Source organism: Callorhinchus milii, unplaced genomic scaffold (assembly GCF_018977255.1).
Source record: "Callorhinchus milii isolate IMCB2004 unplaced genomic scaffold, IMCB_Cmil_1.0 Scaffold14, whole genome shotgun sequence".
Classification (NCBI taxonomy): domain Eukaryota; kingdom Metazoa; phylum Chordata; class Chondrichthyes; order Chimaeriformes; family Callorhinchidae; genus Callorhinchus; species Callorhinchus milii.
This window is the reverse complement of record NW_024704755.1, coordinates 18,093,785-18,115,578: the sequence shown is the minus strand read 5'-3', so window position 1 is coordinate 18,115,578 and position 21,794 is coordinate 18,093,785. Positions and strand designations below refer to the sequence as shown.

General features: G+C 51.5%; 2 protein-coding genes across 3 annotated transcripts in view; one reads left to right on the top strand and one right to left on the bottom strand.

The window, feature by feature from the left end:
• The first annotated feature begins 5,399 nt into the window (after positions 1–5,399).
• LOC121850162 (eotaxin-like) lies at positions 5,400–7,029 on the top strand. The gene is made up of 3 exons (XM_042340491.1): positions 5,400–5,526; positions 6,150–6,279; positions 6,716–7,029. Exons 1-3 carry the CDS (start codon positions 5,457–5,459, stop codon positions 6,807–6,809), a joined length of 294 nt encoding a protein of 97 aa, XP_042196425.1. The 5' UTR covers positions 5,400–5,456; the 3' UTR covers positions 6,810–7,029.
• Positions 7,030–11,702: 4,673 nt separating this feature from the next.
• dnaaf1 (dynein axonemal assembly factor 1) overlaps positions 11,703–21,794 on the bottom strand; it is a 53,101-nt gene continuing 43,009 nt past the window's right edge. For both annotated transcript variants that reach the window (XM_042340485.1, XM_042340486.1), the window contains exons 12-14: positions 17,693–17,827; positions 15,219–15,564; positions 11,703–11,850 (exon numbers count right to left, since the gene is read on the bottom strand). In XM_042340485.1, the coding sequence (XP_042196419.1) occupies positions 11,762–11,850; positions 15,219–15,564; positions 17,693–17,827 (570 nt within the window). In that variant the 3' untranslated portion in view covers positions 11,703–11,761. The remainder of the gene's footprint in view (positions 11,851–15,218; positions 15,565–17,692; positions 17,828–21,794) is intronic.

The following is a 21,794-nucleotide window of genomic DNA, read 5'->3' as shown; positions in this document are numbered from 1 at the left end:
GCACCGCCCAGAGACACCTCCCCACAGGTCACGCTCAGAGACACCGCCACACAGCCCCCGCCCAGAGACACTGCCACACAGGCCTTGTCCAGAGACACTGCCATACAGGTCCCGCCCAGAGACACCGACCAACAGGCCCCACCGAGTGACACAGCCACACAGGCACGGCCCAGAGACACCGCCACACAGGCCCCGCCCAGAAACACCGCCACACACTCCCCGCCCAGAGAGACCGCCACACAGGCCCCACCCAGAGACACTGCCACACAGGCCCCGCCCAGAGACACTGCCACACAGGCACCACCCAGAGACACCGACACACAGGCCCCGCCCAGAGACAACGCCACACAGTCCCCGTCCAGAGACACCGCTCCACAGGCCCCGCGCAGAGACACCGCCCCACAGGCCCCGCCCAGAGACACCTCCCCACAAGCCCCACCCAGAGATACCGCACCACAGACCATGCCCAGAGACACCGCCACACACTCCCCGCCCAGAGACACCGCCACACAGGCCCCGCCCAGATACATCGCCACTGTTGCCCCGCCCAGAGACAACGCCACACAGTCCCCGCCCAGAGACACCGCCACACGTGCCCCGCCCAGAGACACCGCCACACAGGTCCCGCCCAGATACGCTGCCACACAGGCCCCGCCCAGACACCGCCCATCAGCCCCCCTGAGAGACACCGCCATGCAGGCCCCGCCCAGTGACACCACCCCATAGGCCCCACCCAGAGACACCGCCGCACAGGCCCAGCCCAGAGACGCCGCCACAGGCGCCCCGCCCAGAGACAACGCCACACAGGCCCCACCCTGAGACACCGCCACACAGGCCCCACCCAGAGGCACTGCGACACAGGCCCCGCCCAGAGACACTGTCCCACAGGCTCCACCCAGACACCGCCACACTGGCCCTGCCCAGAGGCACCGCCACAGAGGCCCCGCCCAGAGACACTGCCACACAGGCCCCGCCCAGGGATACCGCCGCACAGGCCTCGACCAGAGACAGCACCCCACAGGCCCCGCCCAGAGACACCTCCCCATAGGCCCCGCCCAGAGACACTGCCACACAGGCCCCGCCCAGAGACACTGCCACACAGGCCCCGCCCAGAGACACTGCCACACAGGCCCCACCCAGAGACACCGCCCCACACCCCACAGGCCCCGCCCAGAGACACTGCCACACAGGCCCCACCCAGAGACACCGCCCGGCTCTGATTGAGAAAATAAATCTGCATTTTGCGAAGAAACAGTTTATTGTTGTTTATGTTAATGTGGGGACCGACCCCGACCGGCAGCTGATCACTTCATGACTGTCGCAGGCGTTTCTTCAGAAGCTTCAACGCCTGCTGCAACCACACGTCCTGCGACTCCACACACACGTCCAGACCTCCTGGCGTCCGTAACCTGCCAAACAACCTCTCTCAGTGTCGGTCAACAACATCAACAACATTGATAGAGTGCCCCTCATGCAGGGTAGCGTCCCGGAGCTCTTGACAATGGCAGAGTACAATGTCGGGGAGCAGGGAGGTGACTGTCGGCATGATTGAACAGGGAAATCTTAAGCCGCGATCTGAAGTTGTGGAAGTAAGCGGCAACTTGGAGGGATAAAGGAAGAGAGGCCCAGAATTTTGTACCTGGTGCCTATCAGACAAGCTGAGAGAACATCCGTGGACGTGGAGTCACAGTTGGAGGAGAAGTAGATTTGTGTGTCATCTGCATACATGTGGAAGTTTACCCAGCGTGGGAGGAGAAACAGTTTGAAGAGACAAAGTGAAAGCGATTTGTTAGGCAGGACTCGAACCAGGTTAGTGCGGTCTCACTGAGGTGGAGGAGGGAGGAGAAGTGTTGGATGAGGATGGTGGGGTCAAATGCAATGGAGAGGCCCAGGAGAGTGAGGAGGCAGAGGGAGCCCTGGTCATAGAGAGTCCCTCTTTGTGACCTTGACAGCATCCCAGAGCTCTCCTCTTCAAAATCTACAGCCCTAAACCCAGCCCCAACCCCAGGCCCAAGGCTAGGCTCAGCACTAACCTGAGCGCAGACTCCGGACACACCAGCTCCTGAGCCATCGTGGCCGGCAACGGGTCACTGGGGGCTGCTGTTCAGGGAGAGGGAGAGGGTCAACAACAGTAACTGTATGTCAGCAAGGTGAGGAGGGGAATGAGGGGGAGTGAGGGGAGAGCAAGGGGATGAGTGAATGGGGAGCTGGGGGGGTTGCGGGGAGTGAGGGTTGGATGAGTAGGAGCAAAGGGGAGAGCAAGAGAGGGAGTGAGCATGAGGGATGGTTACTCACCCACTGTGCGAGGCCACAGGGAACAGATGAGACTGAAGAGGAGGAGAGGGACCGAATGCTTCATGAGGAGTTGCCAGATTGAGGATCGGAGAGAGACCGAAACCCGAGGACTTTATACACAGGCTGGCAGTGGGGGGTTGGGGAGGGGGGGGCAACATGGTATTTTAATCTGAGGAATAATACCGGCAGGAATGGCCTGAGTCAGCTTTTACTGATTCCAGGCCAGTGGGAGGGATAGAAAGTCTGGCTTCACAGTAACAAGCAACAAATGGAGACAGAATGAAAGCACCTCACTCCAGAGTGAGAGAAAGGGGTGGGGGGTGGGGAGAGAGAGAAAGGCATGGACAGAGAGAGTGAGAGACAGAGGGATAGAGAGATAAAGAGACGGAAAGGGACAGAAAGAGAGGGGGGTGGCGGTGGGAGAGGCACAAAGAGAGAGAAAGAGAGAGACAGAGAGAGGGGGGGTGGGGGGCGGTGTGGAGGGATCGAGAGAGATGGACAGAGAAAGTGAGAGATGGCGAGGCACACAAAGAGAGAGTAGGACAGAGAGAGAGTGAGGGACAGAGAGAGTGAGAGACAAAGAAACAGAGAGGGACAGAGAGAGAGAGGCATGGGGTGGAGGGACCAAGAGAGAGATAGAGAGAGAAAGAGAGAGAGAAGGAGGGTAGGGACAGAGAGAGAGAGTGTGGGAGAGAGAGAGATGGACAGAGAGAGTGAGGGACAAAGACAGAGGGACAGAGAGAGGGGGGGGACAGAGAGGGAGTGGGGATTGCAGAAAAAGGTCAGACAGAGACAAAAAGAAAGAAAAAGAGAAAGGACAAATGGACAGAGAGAGAGGCACAGAGTAAGAAACAGACACGTTTGCACAAAGACACAGAAATAGAGAAGAAGAGAGAGCCTGATGTGGGAGAGGTCACCATGGTTTACATCTTGTGGAGGCAGAGTTGGGGCTGGTGATCATGGAGTTGCATGGCTGAGCCTGGTCGTGATAAAAGCATTGATGAAGGTCTTGGTGGCTCCAGGCGAAGGCAGTGGTGGAGGTGGGCAATGTTTTGGAATGGGGGGAAAGCTGAATGGGTCATGGCAGGGATGTGGGTTTAAAGGACAATCGAGTCAAACAAGTCATCAATGTTCCTCACTGGATTAATGTAGATGCCTGAGGAGATAAGGTGCTGCTGGGAGACAATTTTGTAGACATTTGACTGGAGAATGTTAGCTCTCATCCAGCCTGACAGTCAATTGGGCAGAACAGCAGCGTGGAGGTTTGAGGCAGACAGAGAGAGTCAGATGTCAACCACATACTTGTCTGCAGTTGGCATTGCCGAGTGGGAGCATGTGGATGTTAAAGAGCCAAACCCTGCCACCTCCTCAAACCCTATTGAACACTATTATGTTCATCACATCCAGCCTTGACTAGGCCAACTGGCTGCTCTCTGGATTCCCCAGCTCTTCCCTCCACAAGCTGCATCCCGTGTCTCCCACACCAGGTGCCATCAGCACATCAACTCCATCCTCACCAGCTCCATTGGCTCTCAATCGCCAGCAGATTGAGTTCAAGATCCTTGTTCTTACCTTCAAATCCCTTCACCGTCTCACCCCACCTGACTCCTGCCACCTCCACAAACCCCTCCCTATTGACCCAACTGCTCCTTTCCTCCAGGTACCAGGTTCCCATCACCACCAGTGGGCAGCTGTTGGCCATTCAACTCCTGTTCTTAGGCACTCCATTCTCCCCACTGCCTTGTTCCCCACTCACCTGAAGACCTATCTTTTTGGCCACCACTTCTTGAGCTCTCTGCCTCTTCAACCCTGGCGATCATTCCATGCTCCTCTGCTGCCGCTCTTCTCAGTTTCACGCTCATGGCTATATCCCAGTTTAGTTTCAGTTTTACCTTATCCCAAACTCTGCACTTTGTCTCTGCCAACAGCTTCTCCTCCCATCACCTCAGCGCTCTGTCCTCGCTCTTCTGCTGCTGGGTTTGGGGCTGGGGTTATAGCTAGGGCTGGAGTTGGGGCTGGGGCTGGGATTGTGGAGGTTGTTGTGGCTGGGTTACGGTTTGGGGTTTGGGTTTGAGATTGGGGTTCAGGCTGGTTGAGTTAGGGCTGGGGTTGGGGTTGTGGAGGGGGTTGGGGCTGGGGATGGTTTTAGGACTGGGATTAGGTTTGGTGCTGGTGTTGGGGCTGGGCTTGGTTATGGAAGGGTTGGTGCTGTGGTTAGGTTTGGGGTTTGGAGCTGGGGTTGAGGCTGGGGATAGGGCTGGAGTTTGGGGCTGGATTTGTATTTGAGGCTGGGTTTAGGGCTGAGGTTGGGGTTGAGGTTGGGGCAATGAAGGGCTGGGTACCGAGGCTGGTTTCTCAGGCTTATTCTCGGCGGCAAGTGACTGGAGAATCAATGCAGAAATGAAAGGGACGTTGCTTGAGGGGTTGTTGGTCAGTGGGTGGTGGGTTGGTGCAAGGTTTGCCAACTTTCCAATTTGTCAAAAGCGGCCACTGGAGCCCATTCCCACACAGGCCTGTATGGCTTTCAGGTGTCATCAGGACAATGACAAGGCAAACAACAGAAGGATATTTAAATGTCTCACACATATCTTTCCTTATTCTGGGGTGTGGGTCCCTGGGTGTGTCAGTTTACAGGTGTCAGTCTGGAACTTTCATTTTTTAATTATGAGATTTCTTACAGTCTCCTGGCCAACAATCCTCCCCAGGGTTGGGTTAAGTGGTAGAGGAGCTTTATTGTGTCTCCAACCCTGACCTGGGAGTGTGGACACACAGCGTAGAGGAGCTTTACTGTGTCGCTAACCCTGACCTGTGGATGGACACACAGTGTAGAGGAGCTTTACTGTGTCTCTAACCCTGACCTGGGAGTGTGGACACACAGTGTAGAGGAGCTTTACTGTGTCTCTAACCCTGACCTGTGGATGGACAGGATGAGACAGGGCTACTCTGAATGGACAATGTGGGCTCAGGTTCGAGGAAGAATTATGAAATCTTTTGTTTCTGCTTTTCAGGAAGAGTGAGAAGCCGCGTCCCCAGAAGTCTGGGAAGTCCCGGCCAAGGAACGGCAGCTGTGAGTGTCGTGCGCAGCTGCTTCCTGTATAAATGGGGGTGAAGCGGCTGTGGGGTCTGTATCCACTGAGTGTCACACTCACAGCGGCAGCAACATGCAGTGGCTACACATGGCTCTGGCTCTGGTTCTCTCACTGACCCTCTGCCCACAACAGCTCTCCGCCGGTAAGTCACGCTTCTCTCTCGTGTAACAGCTGAACAACGTGGTCATGATGAGCCCAGGAGCAGTGCGGAGCCTCACTGCCTTCCTTCTCTCAGCAAACAGCAAGTCCCTCAGTGTCCCTGAGCTGGGCATTGTGTGTGTCAGCCCGGCTCAGTGTGTGTGTCAGCCCGGCTCAGTGTGTGTGTCAGCCCGGCTCAGTGTGTGTCAGCCCGGCTCAGTGTGTGTCAGCCCGGCTCAGTGTGTGTCAGCCCGGCTCAGTGTGTGTCAGCCCGGCTCAGTGTGTGTGTCAGCCCGGCTCAGTGTGTGTGTCAGCCCGGCTCAGTGTGTGTGTCAGCCCGGCTCAGAGTGTGTTAGCCCGGCTCAGTGTGTGTCAGCCCGGCTCAGTGTGTGTCAGCCCGGCTCAGTGTGTGTCAGCCCGGCTCAGTGTGTGTCCCTCTCCGGTGTCTGGCCAACAGTCCCCCAGATACACTTGGTTGCTCGCTCCATGTCTGCGTGTGGGACATTGCTGGGCACAAACTGGTTGTGCTGCTCAGCCACAAAAACACAATGCCTTCTGGTTTGAGACGTTGAAACAATGTGATGAGATGTTGCATCAAATACGATGACTATTATTCCTTCATTCCAGTTCCCCTGGCTATTGCAACGTCGTCTGGTCTGTGCTGCCAGCAACACATCCGCAAACCACTGCCCCTGAGCCGGCTCAGAGGCTACAGGCTGCTCAGCGCTACGTATATCTGTACACACGACTCCATAATGTGAGTGTCCCCGTCTGTGTCTGGACTATGTCTGGCCTCTGTCTGGTGTGTGTCAGATTTGTGTCTAGTATTTGTTTTGTGTATGTCTGGTCTGTGTCTGTTGTGTGTCTGTTGTGTGTCTGATGTGTGTCTGGTCTGTGTCTGATGTGTGTCTGGTCAGTGCCTAGTCTGTATCTGGCGTGTGTCTGGCCTGTGTCTGGCCTGTGTCTAGTGTGTGTCTGATATGTGTCTGGTGTTTGTCTGGCCTGTGCATAGTTTGGGTCTGGCCTGTGTCTGGTGTGGGTCTCGGCCGTGTCTGACGTGTGCCTACTCTGGGTCTGGCCTGTGTCTGGCCTGTGTCAGGCCTGTGCCTAGTGTGGGTCTGGCCTATGTCTGGCCTGTGCTGGTGTTGCTTTGCTGATGGAGGCATCACTAACCAGACTGATTTGTTTGACAGATTTGAGACGAAGAAGAAGAAGCTGTTGTGTGGAGATCCCCGGCAGCAATGGGTTCAGGACAGAATCCAGCAGCTGGACAGCATGAGGCTCTGAGTGGGAATGAGCTTTGAGTCATATACGGCCTGAGAGTGAGACTGGCCGAGACTCGCTGTGCGAACGGCAGCTTTACACTTGTGTGTTTGGGTCACACTGATCCACCTGCGACTTTGTGCTGATGATGGACCTATAACACACACTGTAAACGGCGAGTGTAGAGTTTGTACAGATTCAGGTTTACAATGTCTATCTAATAAACTTATTGATGAAATGCTGATGGTGTGTGAGCAATGGAATGTTTCGAGGAGATTACTGGGAGCGGAGATGAGGAAGGTTGTGTATAAGAACTCCGAGAAAGTCTTTGAATAAGGTGTGGCACAGGAGCTTCGTGTTAAAGTGAAGGAGTCTGGTGTTAAAGGTGTTAAAGTAATGGAGTGTATAGAAGGATGTGAGGGGCAGAGAGTGGGGACCAATGGGTGTCAGGCGGGCAGTGTGTGGCCCAAGCTCTGGACGGGGACGGCTACAGTTTACATTATACATCAATGATGTGGACGTGCGCACAGGAAGGGGTGGGACCACCTTTGCTGATGACAGTGAATTGGGTGATTGGCAAATGGTGGGAAGCATTGTGTAAGAGGGCGCCAATGGACGGGAGAAATGGGCAGAGAATTGGCAGGTGCAGTTTAAAGCTGATAAGTAATACATTTTGGAAAAAAGAATAGAGAGTGTAAAATCCTGAGCGGAGTGGAGGAGGGGCGGGGTCTGGGACCCCTGAGATTGATACCCTAACGGTGGTACGGTCAGTGGGAAGGGCAGTTTTCACTGTTCAGATGTCAATAGTTCAGCCACTGACCCCTGTGACTTGGATTCCCAGCAGCTCCTCCATGTCTAATTCCCAGACACAGTGTAAGCACTTTGGGATGTCCTTCCGATGTGGAAGGTGCTGCATCAGTGTAAATTGTATTGTATCTCTGTCCTCACGCTGACCCCACACTCTCCCTGCACGGCGGGAACAGACTGAACCCGGCCTTTCTGGGGCCCAATCCCCACTCTCAGGCACCACACACGACCTGCAATAATATCCCACAGTCCCAAACAGAAAAGGAGCAGCTTGTTTGCCTTGACTTTGATGACCACGTGGCCCAATTGCCACTCGCAATGCCCAGCACACCATGTCTCAGCACCCCATAGACCTGGGCACACACACACTGCACCTTCATCACAGTCACCACAGCTCATCACAGGCGCTCCACCTCATCACAGTCACTGCACTCTCATCACAGTCACCACAGCTCATCACAGGCGCTCCACCTCATCACAGTCACTGCACTCTCATCACAGTCACAACTCATCACAGTCACTACACCCCAACACTCAACGTGACAAAACATCTCCACTTGTAATGGTTACTCTCTTTCTCAAATACACCTGCATCAGAGGCGCAATGTAAACTCCACCATCTCAGCCACCATCTTGGGAAGTGGTGGGAAGGCTTGATGGCCCAAGTGGCCTCCTCCTGTTTCTATGTTCCTATCTCTGTGAGAATCTGTGGATTCTGTTTAGAAAATTTCATTAGAAAACTACGCTGTGTGATGGATTGACAAGTGAGGTCGGAGAGATAGGGAGGTGTCAGGGAGTGAATGGGGATCTTGAACCAATGGGAAGTTTTCTGATGAACTTTACTTAACGGAATCCATAGATTCTGTGGGAGCCCCTGGTCATAGATAGAAAGGGCGTTGTTTGTGACTTTGACAAATGCTGTCTCTGTGCTGTAGGCAATCAGAGTGAAAACCAGGAGGGAGTGGAGGGAGAGGTGTGACTGAAGTTGATCTGCAACAATGCATTCCAGGACTTTAGCAAGAAAGGGGAGGGTGGAGATGGGACAGTAGTGTGAGAGATTAGAGGGATCGAGGGTGGTGTTTTGAGGAATGGTGCAATGACAGTGGTTTTCAGGTGGAGTGGAACAGAGCCTGAAGAGATAGAGACTGGTTGACCATGTTGGTCAGCAGGGGGAGATAAGGCGGAGTTGAGTGACCAGCCACTGGGTTGGGGAGGGGGTCGAGGCAGCAGGTGGTGAGAGGGAGAAATGGGGGCAAAGGAGTGTAGGGAGGAAGGAGAAATGGGGGCAAAGGAGTGTAAGCGGGGTGGGGGGGTGGTGGCAGGTGCCGTGGCAGAGGGAGAAGGCAACGTGGATGGTCTGGGTGGGGTGAAAGGGGACAAGGTGGTGGGAGGACGATGCATCCAAGCAGATGATTTTAATTTTTGAGGCAAGAAATCTAGGACATCTTCCCACTTATAATAATAATAATCCTTGCATTTGATACAGCGTTTCCACATCTTCTCGACGTCTCAAAGAGCTTCACTGTAAAGTGAATTGACCATATATTTGTGGAAACAACCCTGGATTTCAGGGGAGCTGGAAATTGAAGGTTGTGGAGAGATGGTCATTCAGCAGCTTGATGGCTGGATCAGGTTCACTGCAGGTGGAGGGCCAGAGGGAGAGAGGGCATTTATGAGGAACTCAGGGGGAAGCTTTTTCCAGAGGTGGAAGAAAATATTGGAGGCCTTAGAAGAAGGGAGGGGGGTGTGGAAGGAGAGGGAGATGAGGAAATGGTCTGAGATGGCCTTGTTCATGATAGACAGGTCGAAAATGTCAAGGAAATGTCATGTGTGATGACCATAGGTGTGGGTCGGCGAGTTGATGTGGAAGGTGAGGTTTAGGGAGGAAAGGAGGGCAGTGAAATCCGAGGAGGTGGTGCACAGGGAGTTTAGGTGGAGGTTGAAATCATCCATTATGAGCAGGTGTTCACTGCAGAGGGACAGGTATAAGAGGAGGAGATATCAGTAAGCAAGGAGCCAGAGATTTTTTTCGGGGTGGGGGGTGCGGTAAATCAGGAGGATTTTGAGGGATCCTTTTGTGATTGGAACCAGTGGATCCTGGCTAGAACTGGTGTGATGGACTGCGGAATTTAGTGCGTGTGATAGTGGAGCGAGGAAGTTTACCCCATGTCTGACATCGCTGAGAGGGAGCATGTAAATGAGGAAGAGGAAGGGGGCCAAGGATGTAGCCCTGGGGTACACCGAAGGTGACTGGGCTGGAGCAGGAGAAGCCGTTTGTGGAGACAAAGTGATGGCAGTTGGTTAAGTTGGACTCGAACCAGGCTAGTGCGGTCCCACAAAGGTGGATGAAGGAGAGGTGGTGGAGGATGGCATTGGTGACTTTGACAAGCACTGTCTGCTGTGGGCAATTTGAAGGGGCTCGAGGAGGGAGTGGAGGGAGAGGTGTGAGCGAAGCTAATTTGCAACGGAAGGGCAGTTTGGAAATGGGACAGTAGTTAGCAAGGTTAGAGGGAGCGAAGGTGGTTTATTTGAGGAGGGGAGTGATGACAGCAGTTTTAAGGGAATGGTTATATCAGCCAGCAGGGGGCAGAGGAGGACCAGGAGCTGAGTGACTGGGAGCTGGGTGGGGAGGGGGTCGAGGAAGCAGGGGGTGGGCTTGGTGATAATGGTTGAGAGGGAGAAAGGAGAAACGGGAAAAGTGTCGGGGTAGTGGGGGGGTGGGGGCAGTGGTAGGAGCTGTGGCAGGAGAGGGTATATGGAAGGCAAGGGAAGGGCTAAGAGGCACAGATGGGGTGGAGGGGGCAGGCAGCCAGGCTGATGTTATCCAGCTTGGATATGAAGAAGGCCAGGACCTCTTCACACTTGGCTTTCGATGTAAGGATCGAAGATTGAGAGGGTGGGGTGGAGAACAGCACTTCAGGGTTATTTTTTCTAGAATGGCCTGAGAAAGGAAGTGAAGAGAAATGTGGAGTGTGTAACAATGTGTTTACGTCTTTTTAAAATAAAACCAAGTGGATAAATTATAAAAGTTTAATGAGCATCTTTATTTGAAAACCTGAAATAAAGTGTTAATTCAGTCACACTTGGGAACACAGTGCAATTGTCTACATGTCTAACATTTCTTAGACCCAACTTATTGCTCTGTTACCTGCAATAATTTATTTTAATCACCTGTTTAAAATAGATGTTGAGCAGGCAGATTCAGTGCTGTCCTGTGTTTGTGTGATGGACAGCCGCATATTTGGGTAAGAATGTTGAGCTCTAGGTAAGGGAGCACTGAGGGTGTGGCTGTGCGTTCACTTACACTGTCTCTGTGCAGCCACTGTTTGCCTCGACCAGTCCTGCTTATTTAACAATATGTTTTTCTTCAACAACACTTGACTTCTCATTTTTCAGATAATAAAATACAAGCGTAACAACAAGAAGATTATATTTGTATAGCGCCTTTCACATCCAACAAAACTAACCACAGAAAGTAAACCAAACCAAACTCCAATAAACGTAGCTTAAAATTATTTTTTGGGAAAACTTTGAATCTTGTGTTTCAAGCTCAAACATATAGTGTGTGATTTCAGCACAAGTTGACACTACAATTTGATTCCTTTCCATAGTTACCGAAAATAAATTTGGGATGAAAGAAACTCAATTTTTGCTTTCATAAAAACTAGATATTGTGAGGTGCCCCTGGAAGTTGTGATGTGAGAGGGTGAGAGGGTGTGATGTGATGTGAGAGGGTGAGAGGGTGTTGTGTGATGTGAGAGGGTGAAAGCGTGTGGTGTGATGTGAGAGGGTGTTGTGTGATGTGAGAGGGTGAAAGGGTGTGGTGTGATGTGAGAGGGTGAGATGTGAGAGGGTGAGAGGGTGTGATGTGATGTGAGAGGGTGAGAGGGTGTGATGTGAGAGGGTGAGAGGGTGTGATGTGATGTGAGAGGGTGTGATGTGAGAGGGTGAGAGGGTGTGATGTGATGTGAGAGGGTGAGAGAGGGTGTGGTGTGATGTGAGAGGGTGAGAGAGGGTGTGGTGTGATGTGAGAGGGTGAGAGAGGGTGTGGTGTGATGTGAGAGGGTGAGAGAGGGTGTGGTGTGATGTGAGAGGGTGAGAGAGGGTGTGATGTGAAAGGGTGAGAGGGTGTGATGTGAGAGGGTGTGAGAGGTCTCGGTTGGTGGTAGTCAGTCAAGGCCGAACTCGATGTCCTCACTATCAAGAGAGTCCGGGACTGAGGAAGTGCCGCCCTCTGCCAGCCACCGCCCTCTGCCAGCTACAACACAAACAATAGTTTAGATTTTCCTCAGGAACGGCAGAAGACAAAAAAAGTAATTGTTCAGAGTCACCTGTGCATCAATTATTTGTTCCCATGACACTATATCACGGAATTGTTGGATAGGACACTGAGAGAAATTCCTTTTCCCTCGGTTTTACACTAGTGCTGTAATGTTCACACTCACATTCAATGATTGTCTCCTGTGCTTTGAAGCACTTTGGGACGCTTCCCAGAGTGAAGGGTGCTATATAAATGCAAGTTGCTGTGCTGTATATTTTACTAAGCTATAATAAAGAGTCATCCTAATAATAATATTCCTTGCATTTGTTACAACGCCTTATCAAGTCTTCGAGACGTCTCAAAGTGCTTCACAGAATATACTATAAGTGAATTGACTGTATATTTTGTTGGCGAAATACGCAGCCAATTGCGCACAGCAGCGTTCCCACAAACAGTCGTGGATTGAGTGAACAAATTATTTTTATTTATTTTTAAGGAATTATTACTTCTGGAAAAGCGATTTCAATCAACTAACAACTGGGTTCCTACTTACTGCTAGGGAAACAGAGGTGTGTGGAGTCAGGAAACTTACCCAACGTTTTGCCCTGCCGGGAATCAAACCCAGGTCTCTCACTTGAGAGGCGAGTGCTTGCAATACACCCAGAGAATAAACACGTGAAGTGAAATTAATTGGTAAATCTGAGGGATAGACCGGGGAGGTTGAGGAGGTCAAAGCCGCAGGAGAGAAGATGTTGGCACATCCTCGGTTTCGGGATTGACCCACATCTGTCCTTGCTTCCCCACATCCAGTCCCTGATCAGGACCACCTTCCTCCGTCTCTGCCACATTGCCCACCTCTGACCGAACTTCACCTCAGACAAAGTCAAAACAGTCTGTGCATTCGTGGGGTAGGGGGGAGGGGTAGGGGGAGGTGTGGGGTAGGGGGAGGGGTAGGAGGGAGGGGTGGGGTAGGGGGGAGGGGTGGGCTAGGGGGGAGGGGTGGGGTAAAAGGGAGGGGTGGGGTAGGGGGAGGGGTGGGGTAGGGGTGGGCTAGGGGAGAAGGGTGGGGTAGAGGGGAGGGGTGGGCTAGGGGGGAGGGGTGGGCTAGGGGGGAGGGGTGGGCTAGGGGGGAGGGGTGGGCTAGGGGGGAGGGGTGGGCTAGGGGGGAGGGAAGGCAGAGACGGGGGTTGGGAGACCAAAGGCACGGTCGAAGGGGAGGGTCTTGAGACCGGCCTTGAAGGAGGTGAGGGAGGAAGCGAGGCCAAGGGACTGTGGGATGGAGTTCCGGAGTGTGGGGGAAGAGAGGCTGAAAGCCCGGCCACCGATAGTAGGGCGGGTCGGGCGGGAGACATGGTGCAGCCGGAGCTGAACGGAGGGAGTGGGCAGGTTGGTAGGGAGTCAGCAGGTCAGAGGGTAGGAGGGGGCAATGCCATGGATGGCCTTAGGTGAGGACGAGGATCTTGAACTCGATCCTCTGGGGGATGGGGAGCCAGTGGGGTCGGGCGAGGGTGGGAGTGATGGGGTCGGGCGAGGGTGGGAGTGATGGGGTCGGGCGAGGGTGGGAGTGATGAGGTCGGGCGAGGGTGGGAGTGATGGGGTCACTGGTGCGTGAGAGTACATGAGCTGCAGAGGTTTGGATGATCTGCAGTTTGTGAAGGGAAGAGTTGTGAAGCCGATGAGGAGGGAGTTCCCGTAATCAAGCCTTGAGGTGACGAAGGTGTGGGTGGGGGTTTGGGGGCTGAGGGGTGAGGCAGTGACGGAGTCTGGCAATGTTGCGGAGGTGGTGGTAGGCAGTGCCGGTCATGGCGCGGATGTGGGGGAGAAAGGACAGTTCAGGGTCAAACAAGACCCCCAGGTTCCTGACTGGCTCAGTGAGGTTGAGGGTGCAGCTGTGGAGGCTGATGCTGCCAACGCCCGAGGTGCGGAGGCGCTGGCGCGAACCAATCAGAAGGGCCTCGGTCTTGCTGATGTTGAGTTGGAGAAAGTTGTCCCTCGTCCAGGACTTGATGTCGGACAGGCAGTCGGTCAGGACACCAGTAATCCTGGAGTTCAGGGTGAAGGCAGAGAGAGAGTTGGGTATCATCCACATACACGTGGAAATTTACCCCATGTCTGCGGATGATGTCACCACAGGGGGAGCATGTAGAGGGTGAGGAGGAGGGGACCAAGGACAGAGCCCTGAGGAACACCGCACGGGACGGTGCGGGGGCTGGAGGAAGAGCCGTTTGCCGTGACTAAGTGGAGGCGGTGTGAAAGATAGGACCTGAACCAGTCAAGGACAGAACCTTGAAGGTTGAGGTGGGAGGAGAGGCGGTGGAGGAAAATTGAGTGGTCCACGGTGTCAAAGGTGGCAGAGAGGTCGAGGAGGACGAGGAGGCAGAGGGAGCCCGGGTCACACATGGTCAGGATGTTGTTTGTGACCTTGACCAGAGCAGTTTCCGTGCTGTGGGCAACACAGAAACCTGGTTGGAGGGGCTCATGGAGGGAGTGAGAGGAAAGAGTGAAGCTGGGAGGCAATGGCTCTCTCAAGGACCTTGGATAGGAAGGGGAGGTTTGAGATGGGCCGGTAGCTGGGTAGCTGTGATGGGTCGAGGGAAGGTTTCTTCAAGGTGGGGGTAATAGTGGCTGTTTTGAGGGGGGAAGGATCAGTGCCAGATGACAGAGAGGGGTTAATGATGTCGGCGAGTAGTGGGGCAAGGAGGTGGAGCTGGGAATTAAGGACAACCAGCTGCCTCCGCTCACCTGGCTCCAGCCTTCTGCTTGTCCCTCGTGCCCTCCGTTCCACCATCAGTGGCTGCGCTTTCAACCCCGATGCCCCAAAACTCTGGAACACTCTTCCCCTATCTTTTCACCTTTCCCCTTCCTTCCCCATCTTCACGCCATGCCTCAAGACCTTCCTATTTGACTGTGCCTCACCGCAGCTCGGTGTCATGCTCCACTACTGTCAAGCATTCTGGAACACTACCTTGCTTGTCCAGCTAGGACCACCTTACCCGTTAGGGCTTTGGCTTGCAGGATTAAACAGGAGCCGAGTGGGATGACTCCCTGACCCACGTAACTAATCCCCAGGTGAACAGCACCATGTCGTCAGCAAACGGAAGTGCCTCAATCCTCTCAGGAGGAACAGGATGATGAGTCTGTCACAGGTCTTGGAGCTGGAATACACATTCCAAATAAAATCCAAGATTTACCCATGTATTCCCATGGCTTCCAGTTTCGTGAGGCGCACCACAAGGTCAAAAGCCTTGCAAAAATTGATGAAAATGTAGGTGACATTACTCAAGTTTATGACTTGGTGACATGTTTATAATCCAAGCTCACATTATTAAAGCTCTCATGTGGAGGCTCCTCACACGCGCTCTTACCCAGGTTTATCCTGTCGGGAGCTGACAGGGTGGATGCTTCCTCTATCAGTATCTTTGTCGGTTTATCAACTTCATCCTTCCTGGAGCACTGCAGAGTTTGTGAATCGCTGTGTAGGGGTATTGTCAATGTCTTCGCTTCACTGCTTTGGGCCTCTCCTAGTTTGGGGTTGATGTCCTGTGTCGCCACCTCCTGTCTGGCCGCCGTGTTTGCTTTGTGATGCCAACATGGCCCTTGCTGATGACCAGAGTGTTGGGATTGCTTTACTTCTCGCTCGGGCTGTGTGTCCTCACAGTCACTGACAGCACTTGCTGCTGAGATTATTTCAATCTTTGGCCGATACACCATCTGAAAGATGGAATGTTTCATGTTCTTGGATTTTACAGTTTTCTGACACAAATAATCTGATCACAAGGGCCTGAATATACTGTCAGGCCAGCTCACTCGCTCTTGCTCTCACTTCTGCGTAAGCAGGTTGTGGTTCATGCCCCATGTTGAGATTTTGAGCTTAGTCGAAGCTGACACTGCAGTGCAGTGATAGGGGAGCGATGCATTAAAGTGAATGCTGCCATCCTTCGAATGAGACTTAAACCGCCCTGTTACGGAATCATAGAATCAAAGAATTATACAACACAGAAGGAGGCCATTCGGCCCATCGTGTCCATGATGGCTCTTTGAAAGAGCTTCCAAATCAACCCCACTCCTCGTTCTCTCCTCATAGCTTTGCAAATTTGTCCTCCTCAAATATCTATCCACTTCTCTCTTGAAAGTTGTTGCTAAATCGTCTTCCACCACTCTTTCAGGCAACGCATGCCAGATCCAACAACTTGCTGTGTGAAAAAATTTCTCCCCATCTATCTGATTCTTTTGACAATTATCTTAAATCTGTTTCCTCTGGTTACTGACCCACCTGCCAGTGGAAAGTTTCTCCTTATCTATTCTATCAAAACCCCTCATAATTTTGAACACCTGTATTAAATCTCCCCTTAACCTTCTCTGCTCGAAGGAGAACAAACACAGCTTCTCTAGTCTCTCCACATAACTGAAGTCTCTCATCCCTGGTACCATTCTGGTAAATTTCTGCACCTCTCCAAGGCCTTGGTGTCCTTCCTAAAGTGTGGTGCCCAGAACTGAACATAGTCGCTAGTTGAGGCCTAACCAGTAAAGGTTCATCATAACTTCCTGACTTTTGTATTACACACCCCTGTTCAGGCAGATGTTAGAGATCCTGTGGCACTATTCGAAAAGAGAAGGTCCTGGCCAACAATTCACCAATAAAATTGGCTGTTAGTGCCATGCTGCTGTCCACAATTTGGCTGCTATGTTTCTCCACAAAAACACAATAATAATAATAATCCTTGCATTTGATATAGTGCTTTTCACGTCGGGAGGACGTCCCAAAGCGCTTCGCAGAACACTCTGTAAAGTGAATTGTCTGTATATTTGGGGCGAACATGGCAGCCAATTGCGCACAGCAATGTCCCACAGACAGCCGTAGATTGAAAGTGACCGATTTATTATTGTTTTGTTTTGGAGGGATTATTATTAGGCTCTGTGTGGAGTAAGGAAACGTGCCCAAGGTTTCGTCCTGACCTGCCTGGGATTGAACTCAGGTCTCTCGCTTACAAAGCGAGTGCTCTAACCACTGAGCTACAGGACTTCACAAATCAATTCTGCTTTGAGACCTTTGAACAAGCTGATAAGATGCTATATGAAATACAATTATTATTATTCCTTGATTTCAGTTCCTTTGGTTAATAGAAGAGGAATTCTCTGCCCTGTGCAGCTACCAGGATAAACACTGACCCACCTGCCTAGCCAGCATTCTCCACCAAAATTAATCATTCACTTCATGGCTGTTTGTCCAAAGGATGACGCCTTCAACAACATAGCACTGCCCCAGCATTGACTGTGAGTTCAAAATCCTGATGTAGGGTTTTATTCCACAACCTTATGACTCAGAGATGACAGTGAGCCTGTGAGCCGGGCTGATTCCTGCAGCTAACAAAAGGCAAAATACATCATCTGCTGGAAATCTGAAGTAAAACAGAAGTGGCTGGGAACCCTCAGCAGGTCAGGCAGCATCTATGGAGAGACGAAAGTGAATTAATGTTTCAGTTCGATGACCTGAATTGTTCCCAGGGACCTTTGGTCATCAAATACAAGGATTATTATTATTATCGACCTGAAACGTTAACTTGCTTTCCTCTCTCCATAGATGTTGCCTGACCTGCTGAGGGTTCCCAGCAACTTCTGTTTCTATCTTTAATACCTGCAGCTCACTGATGAAAAATGTTAATTTGTATATTTTGGTGGTAAGAATGAAATGGCATGGTAAATAGTGTTAAATGTTAAATAGAGGAGGGATCTGGTATGCAGGTTGTGAAGGGCTGAATGGTTGTATCTCTGCTGTAACATACACAATTATCAGTTCAAAGGGTTAAAGCACAATATGAAAGCTCGCTCTGTCACTCACATTAAATGGAGTGTCAGCGTCAGTGTTATTCCAACCACAGATTGAAGGGAGTGAAGTTACGGAATCGCATGTGAATAGCTGCTGGCCCTCATCAGCTGCTGAGAAACCTGTAACATCTTCCAAGTCGGGCAGATCCTTTAACAAAGGCAGAAAGAATTACAAACACCTTAAACATGTCAACAATCCACATCGTCAATACCTTAAGGGGAAGGGGTTAGGGTAGGGATTTGTGTCCGAGCTGTGAGCTGGGAGATGGTGGCACTGCTCTCACGCTGAACTGTGCTGCTCGCTGGGTAGCTCACAGACCTCTATGACGGGGTAAACCCTGTCACTGTCTTTTATGGTGTTGGTGCTCAACCTGCATGTAAAGGGAGTTAACAAGGCTGGCCTCCAATCAGTATAAAGCTGGGGGCTGGGAGAGTGAGGGAAGTCGCATGACCTACACCCTCCATCACACGATGTCAGGAGTGGGATCAGCTTCGGCTACGGATGGGCAACTTTTGTCCTTTGTGACCTGTGACTTGCACAGAGAGAAACACAGAGCTCACTATACAGCCAGACCAAGGTTCCAAAGAGGACATTGGAGACCAAATCGTGTGAGAACAATTCATTGAAGTGCTGCCCCCAGAGGCCAAACAAAGAATATACAGACATCATGTCCAGGTTTGGATGAAGCAACAACAAATGACATGTGTACAGCGCTCTCCCCATCGGCCTGATCAACCCCACTCCCCCGCTCTCTCTCTCCCCATAGCCCTGATCAACCCTACCCCCCTACTCTCTCCCCATAGGCCTTATCAACCCCACTCCCCCGCTCTCTCCCCATAGCCCTGATCAACCCCACTCCCCCGCGCTCTCCCCATAGCCCTGATCAACCCCACTCCCCCATTCTCTCCCCATAGCCCTGATCAACCCCACTCCCCCATTCTCTCCCCATAGCCCTGATCAACCCCACTCCCCCGCGCTCTCCCCATAGCCCTGCAAACTTGTCCTCCCCCAATAATTATCTACTTCTCTCTTACAAGTTGTTATGGAATCGGTTCCCACCGGCCTTTCAGGCAATGCATTCCAGATCCCAACAACTCTCTGTGTGAAAACATTTCTCTTCACCTCCCCTCTGTTTCTTTTAAAAACTATTTTAAATTGTTGCCCTCGGGTTACCGACCCACCCGCCAGTGGGAACAGTTTCTCCTTGTTCACCCTATCGAATCCCTTCCTAATTTTGAAAACTTCTATTAAGTCTCCTCTTAACCTTCTTTGCTCCAAGGAGAATAATCCCAGCTTCTCTAGTCTCTGCTGATAACTGAAGATAAATGGTACAGTTTTAAAGGGAGTGCAGGAGAAGAGAGACCTGGTGGTTCACATACATTTATCTTTGAAGGTGACAGGACAGGTTGATAGAGCTGTTAAAGAAGCATATTGGATCCTCAGCTTTATAAATAGAGGCATAGAGCACAAAAGCAAGGAAGTTATGTTGAACCTTTACAAATCACTGGTTAGGCCTCAGCTGGAGTATTGTGTCCAATTCTGGGAACCAAATTTCAGGAAGGATATCAGGGCCTTAGAGAGGGTGCAGAGGAGATTTACTAGAATGGTACCAGGGATGAGGGACTTTGGTTATGTGGTGAGATTAAGGAGGCTGGGATTATTCTCCTTAGAGCAGAGAAGGTTGAGGGGAGATTTAATAGAGGTGTTCAAAATTATCAGAAGTTTTGATAGAATAGTTAGGGAGAAACTATTTTCTCTGGTGGATGGGTTGATAACCAGAGGCCACAGATTTAAGATAATTGCAAAAGAACCAGAGGGGACACAAGGAGAATTTTTTCACACAGAGAGTTGTTATGGTATGGAATTCACTATCTGGAAGAGTCGATGGAAACAGATTCCATAATAGGTTTTAAAAGGGAATTGAATAAGTACTTAAAAAGGAAAAAATTCCGGGAGTATGACTAGTTGGCAGCTCTTTCAAAGAGACAGGACAGGTACGATGGGCCGAATGGCCTCCTTCTGTGCTGTAAGATTCTATGATTCTATGTCCATTTATCCTCATTTGAACTGTCCTTGAGTAATGCCTCCCAGTATCTCAGCTCAGCCCTCAGACTCCTTAAGTTTTGCTCCCCGGAGTTTAGTAGTTTAACGGGTAGAAAACAGAGAGTAGGGATAAACGGGTCATTCTCGAATTGGCAGGATGTAACTAGTGGAGTGTCACAGGGATCAACAACAACAACAACAACAAGATTCCATTTATAAAGCGCCTTTCACGTCAGGAGGACGTCCCAAGGCGCTGCACAGTTGGGTCATGACCCGAGCAGGGGGAAATGGTCAGGGTGAGGGAAGGGAGGGAGCGAGGAGGGGGGAAATGGTCAGGGTGAGGGGAGGGAAGGGAGGGAGCGAGGAGGGGAAGAGAGTCGAGAGGGGAGCTGAAGGCACGGTCAAAGAGAAAGGTTTTGAGACCGGCCTTGAAGGAGGAAAGGGAGGAAGCGGCGAAGGCACTGGGGGATGGAGTTCCAGAGCCTGGGGGCTGAGAGGCTGAAGGCCCGACCACCGATGGTAGGGCGGTTGGGGCGGGGGACGTGGAGCAGACCAGAGCCAGAGGAACGGAGGGGAGGGTACGGGCAGGTAGGTAGGGGGATAGTAGGTTGGAGAGGTAGGAGGGAGCAAGGCCGTGAATGGCCTTGTAGGTGAGGATGAGGATCTTGAAATCAATCCTCTGGGGGATGGGGAGCCAGTGGAGGCGAGCGAGGGCGAGGGTGGGAGTGATGTGGTCCCGAAGCCTGGTGCGGGACAGTACACGAGCTGCAGAGTTCTGAATGACCTGCAGCTTGTGGAGGGAGGTGGCGGGAAGGCCGGCGAGGAGAGAGTTCCCATAGTCCAGCCTTGAGGTGACAAAGGCGTGGACCAGAGTTTCAGCAGCGTGAGGGGTGAGGTAGTGCCGTAGTCTGGCGATGTTCCGAAGGTGATGGAAGGCGGTGCCAGTTGTAGTGCGGATGTGAGGGAGAAAGGACAGCTCAGGGTCGAACAAATCAGTGCTTGGACCTCAGCTATTTACAATTTACAGCAATGATCTGGACGAGGACATTGAATGTAACGTATCTAAATTCACGGATGACACTAAACTCGGTGGGAGAGTGAGCTCTGAGGATGATGCAAAAAGATTGCAATGGGATATAGATAGGCTCGGGGAGTGGGCGAGTAGGTGGCAGATGGAATTTAATGTGGGGGAGTGTGTTATTCACACTCACCAAGGTATTATTCACCAAGGTAGAAAAAATAGAAAAACAGATTATTTTCTAGAGGGGGAGAGAGTAGATAGTGTTAGTGTTCAGAAGGATTTGGGTGTCATTGTACACCAGACTCATAAAGTTACTTTGCAGGTGCAGCAGCAACTAAGAAGGCGAACGGCAGTTAGCGTTCATTGTAAAAGGTTTAGAGTACAAGAGTAGGGAAGTCTTGCTGCAACTGTATAGGGCTTTGGTGAGACCGCACTGAGAGTATTGTCTGCAGTTTTGGTCTCCTATTTAAAAAAGGACATACTTGCCCTCGAGGGGGTGCAGTGTAGATTCACTCGGTTAGTGCCTGGGATGAGGGGACTGACCTATGAGGAGAGGCTGAATAAACTGGGGCTGTATTCTCTAGACTACAGAAGAATTAGGGGGGATCTTATTGAAACATATAAGATTCTTAAAGGGCGGACACAGAGGGACTGTTTCCCCGGTGGGAAAATCTATAACCAGGGGTCACAGTCTGAAAATTAAGGCTCAGCCTTTTAGAACAGAGTTGAGGAAACATTTCGTCACTCAGAGGGCAGTGAATTTATGGAATTCACTCCCCCAGAAGGCTGTAGATGTCAGTCCTTGAACATCTTCAAGGCTGAGACTGATAGATTTTTTAAAAAATAGAGGGATTAGGGGATATGGGGAGAGGGCAGGTAATTAGAGTTAGGTCTGAAGATCAGCCATGATCTTATCGAATGGCGGGGCAGGTGTCGAGGGGCCAAATGGCCGACTCCTGCTCCTAATTCTTATGTTCTTATTTATCTTATATTGTCTCACCTCATTCCTGGCCTCTCTTAATACTCCAAATGTGGCCAAATGAATAGTCG

Coding starts and splice junctions, on each gene's coding strand:
- LOC121850162 (XM_042340491.1), top strand. CDS start 5,457: ATGCAGTGGCTACACATGGCTCTGGCTCTGGTTCTCTCACTGACCCTC. Junction 5,527..6,149: donor CCCACAACAGCTCTCCGCCG/GTAAGTCACGCT, acceptor CCTTCATTCCAG/TTCCCCTGGCTATTGCAACG. Junction 6,280..6,715: donor TGTACACACGACTCCATAAT/GTGAGTGTCCCC, acceptor TTTGTTTGACAG/ATTTGAGACGAAGAAGAAGA.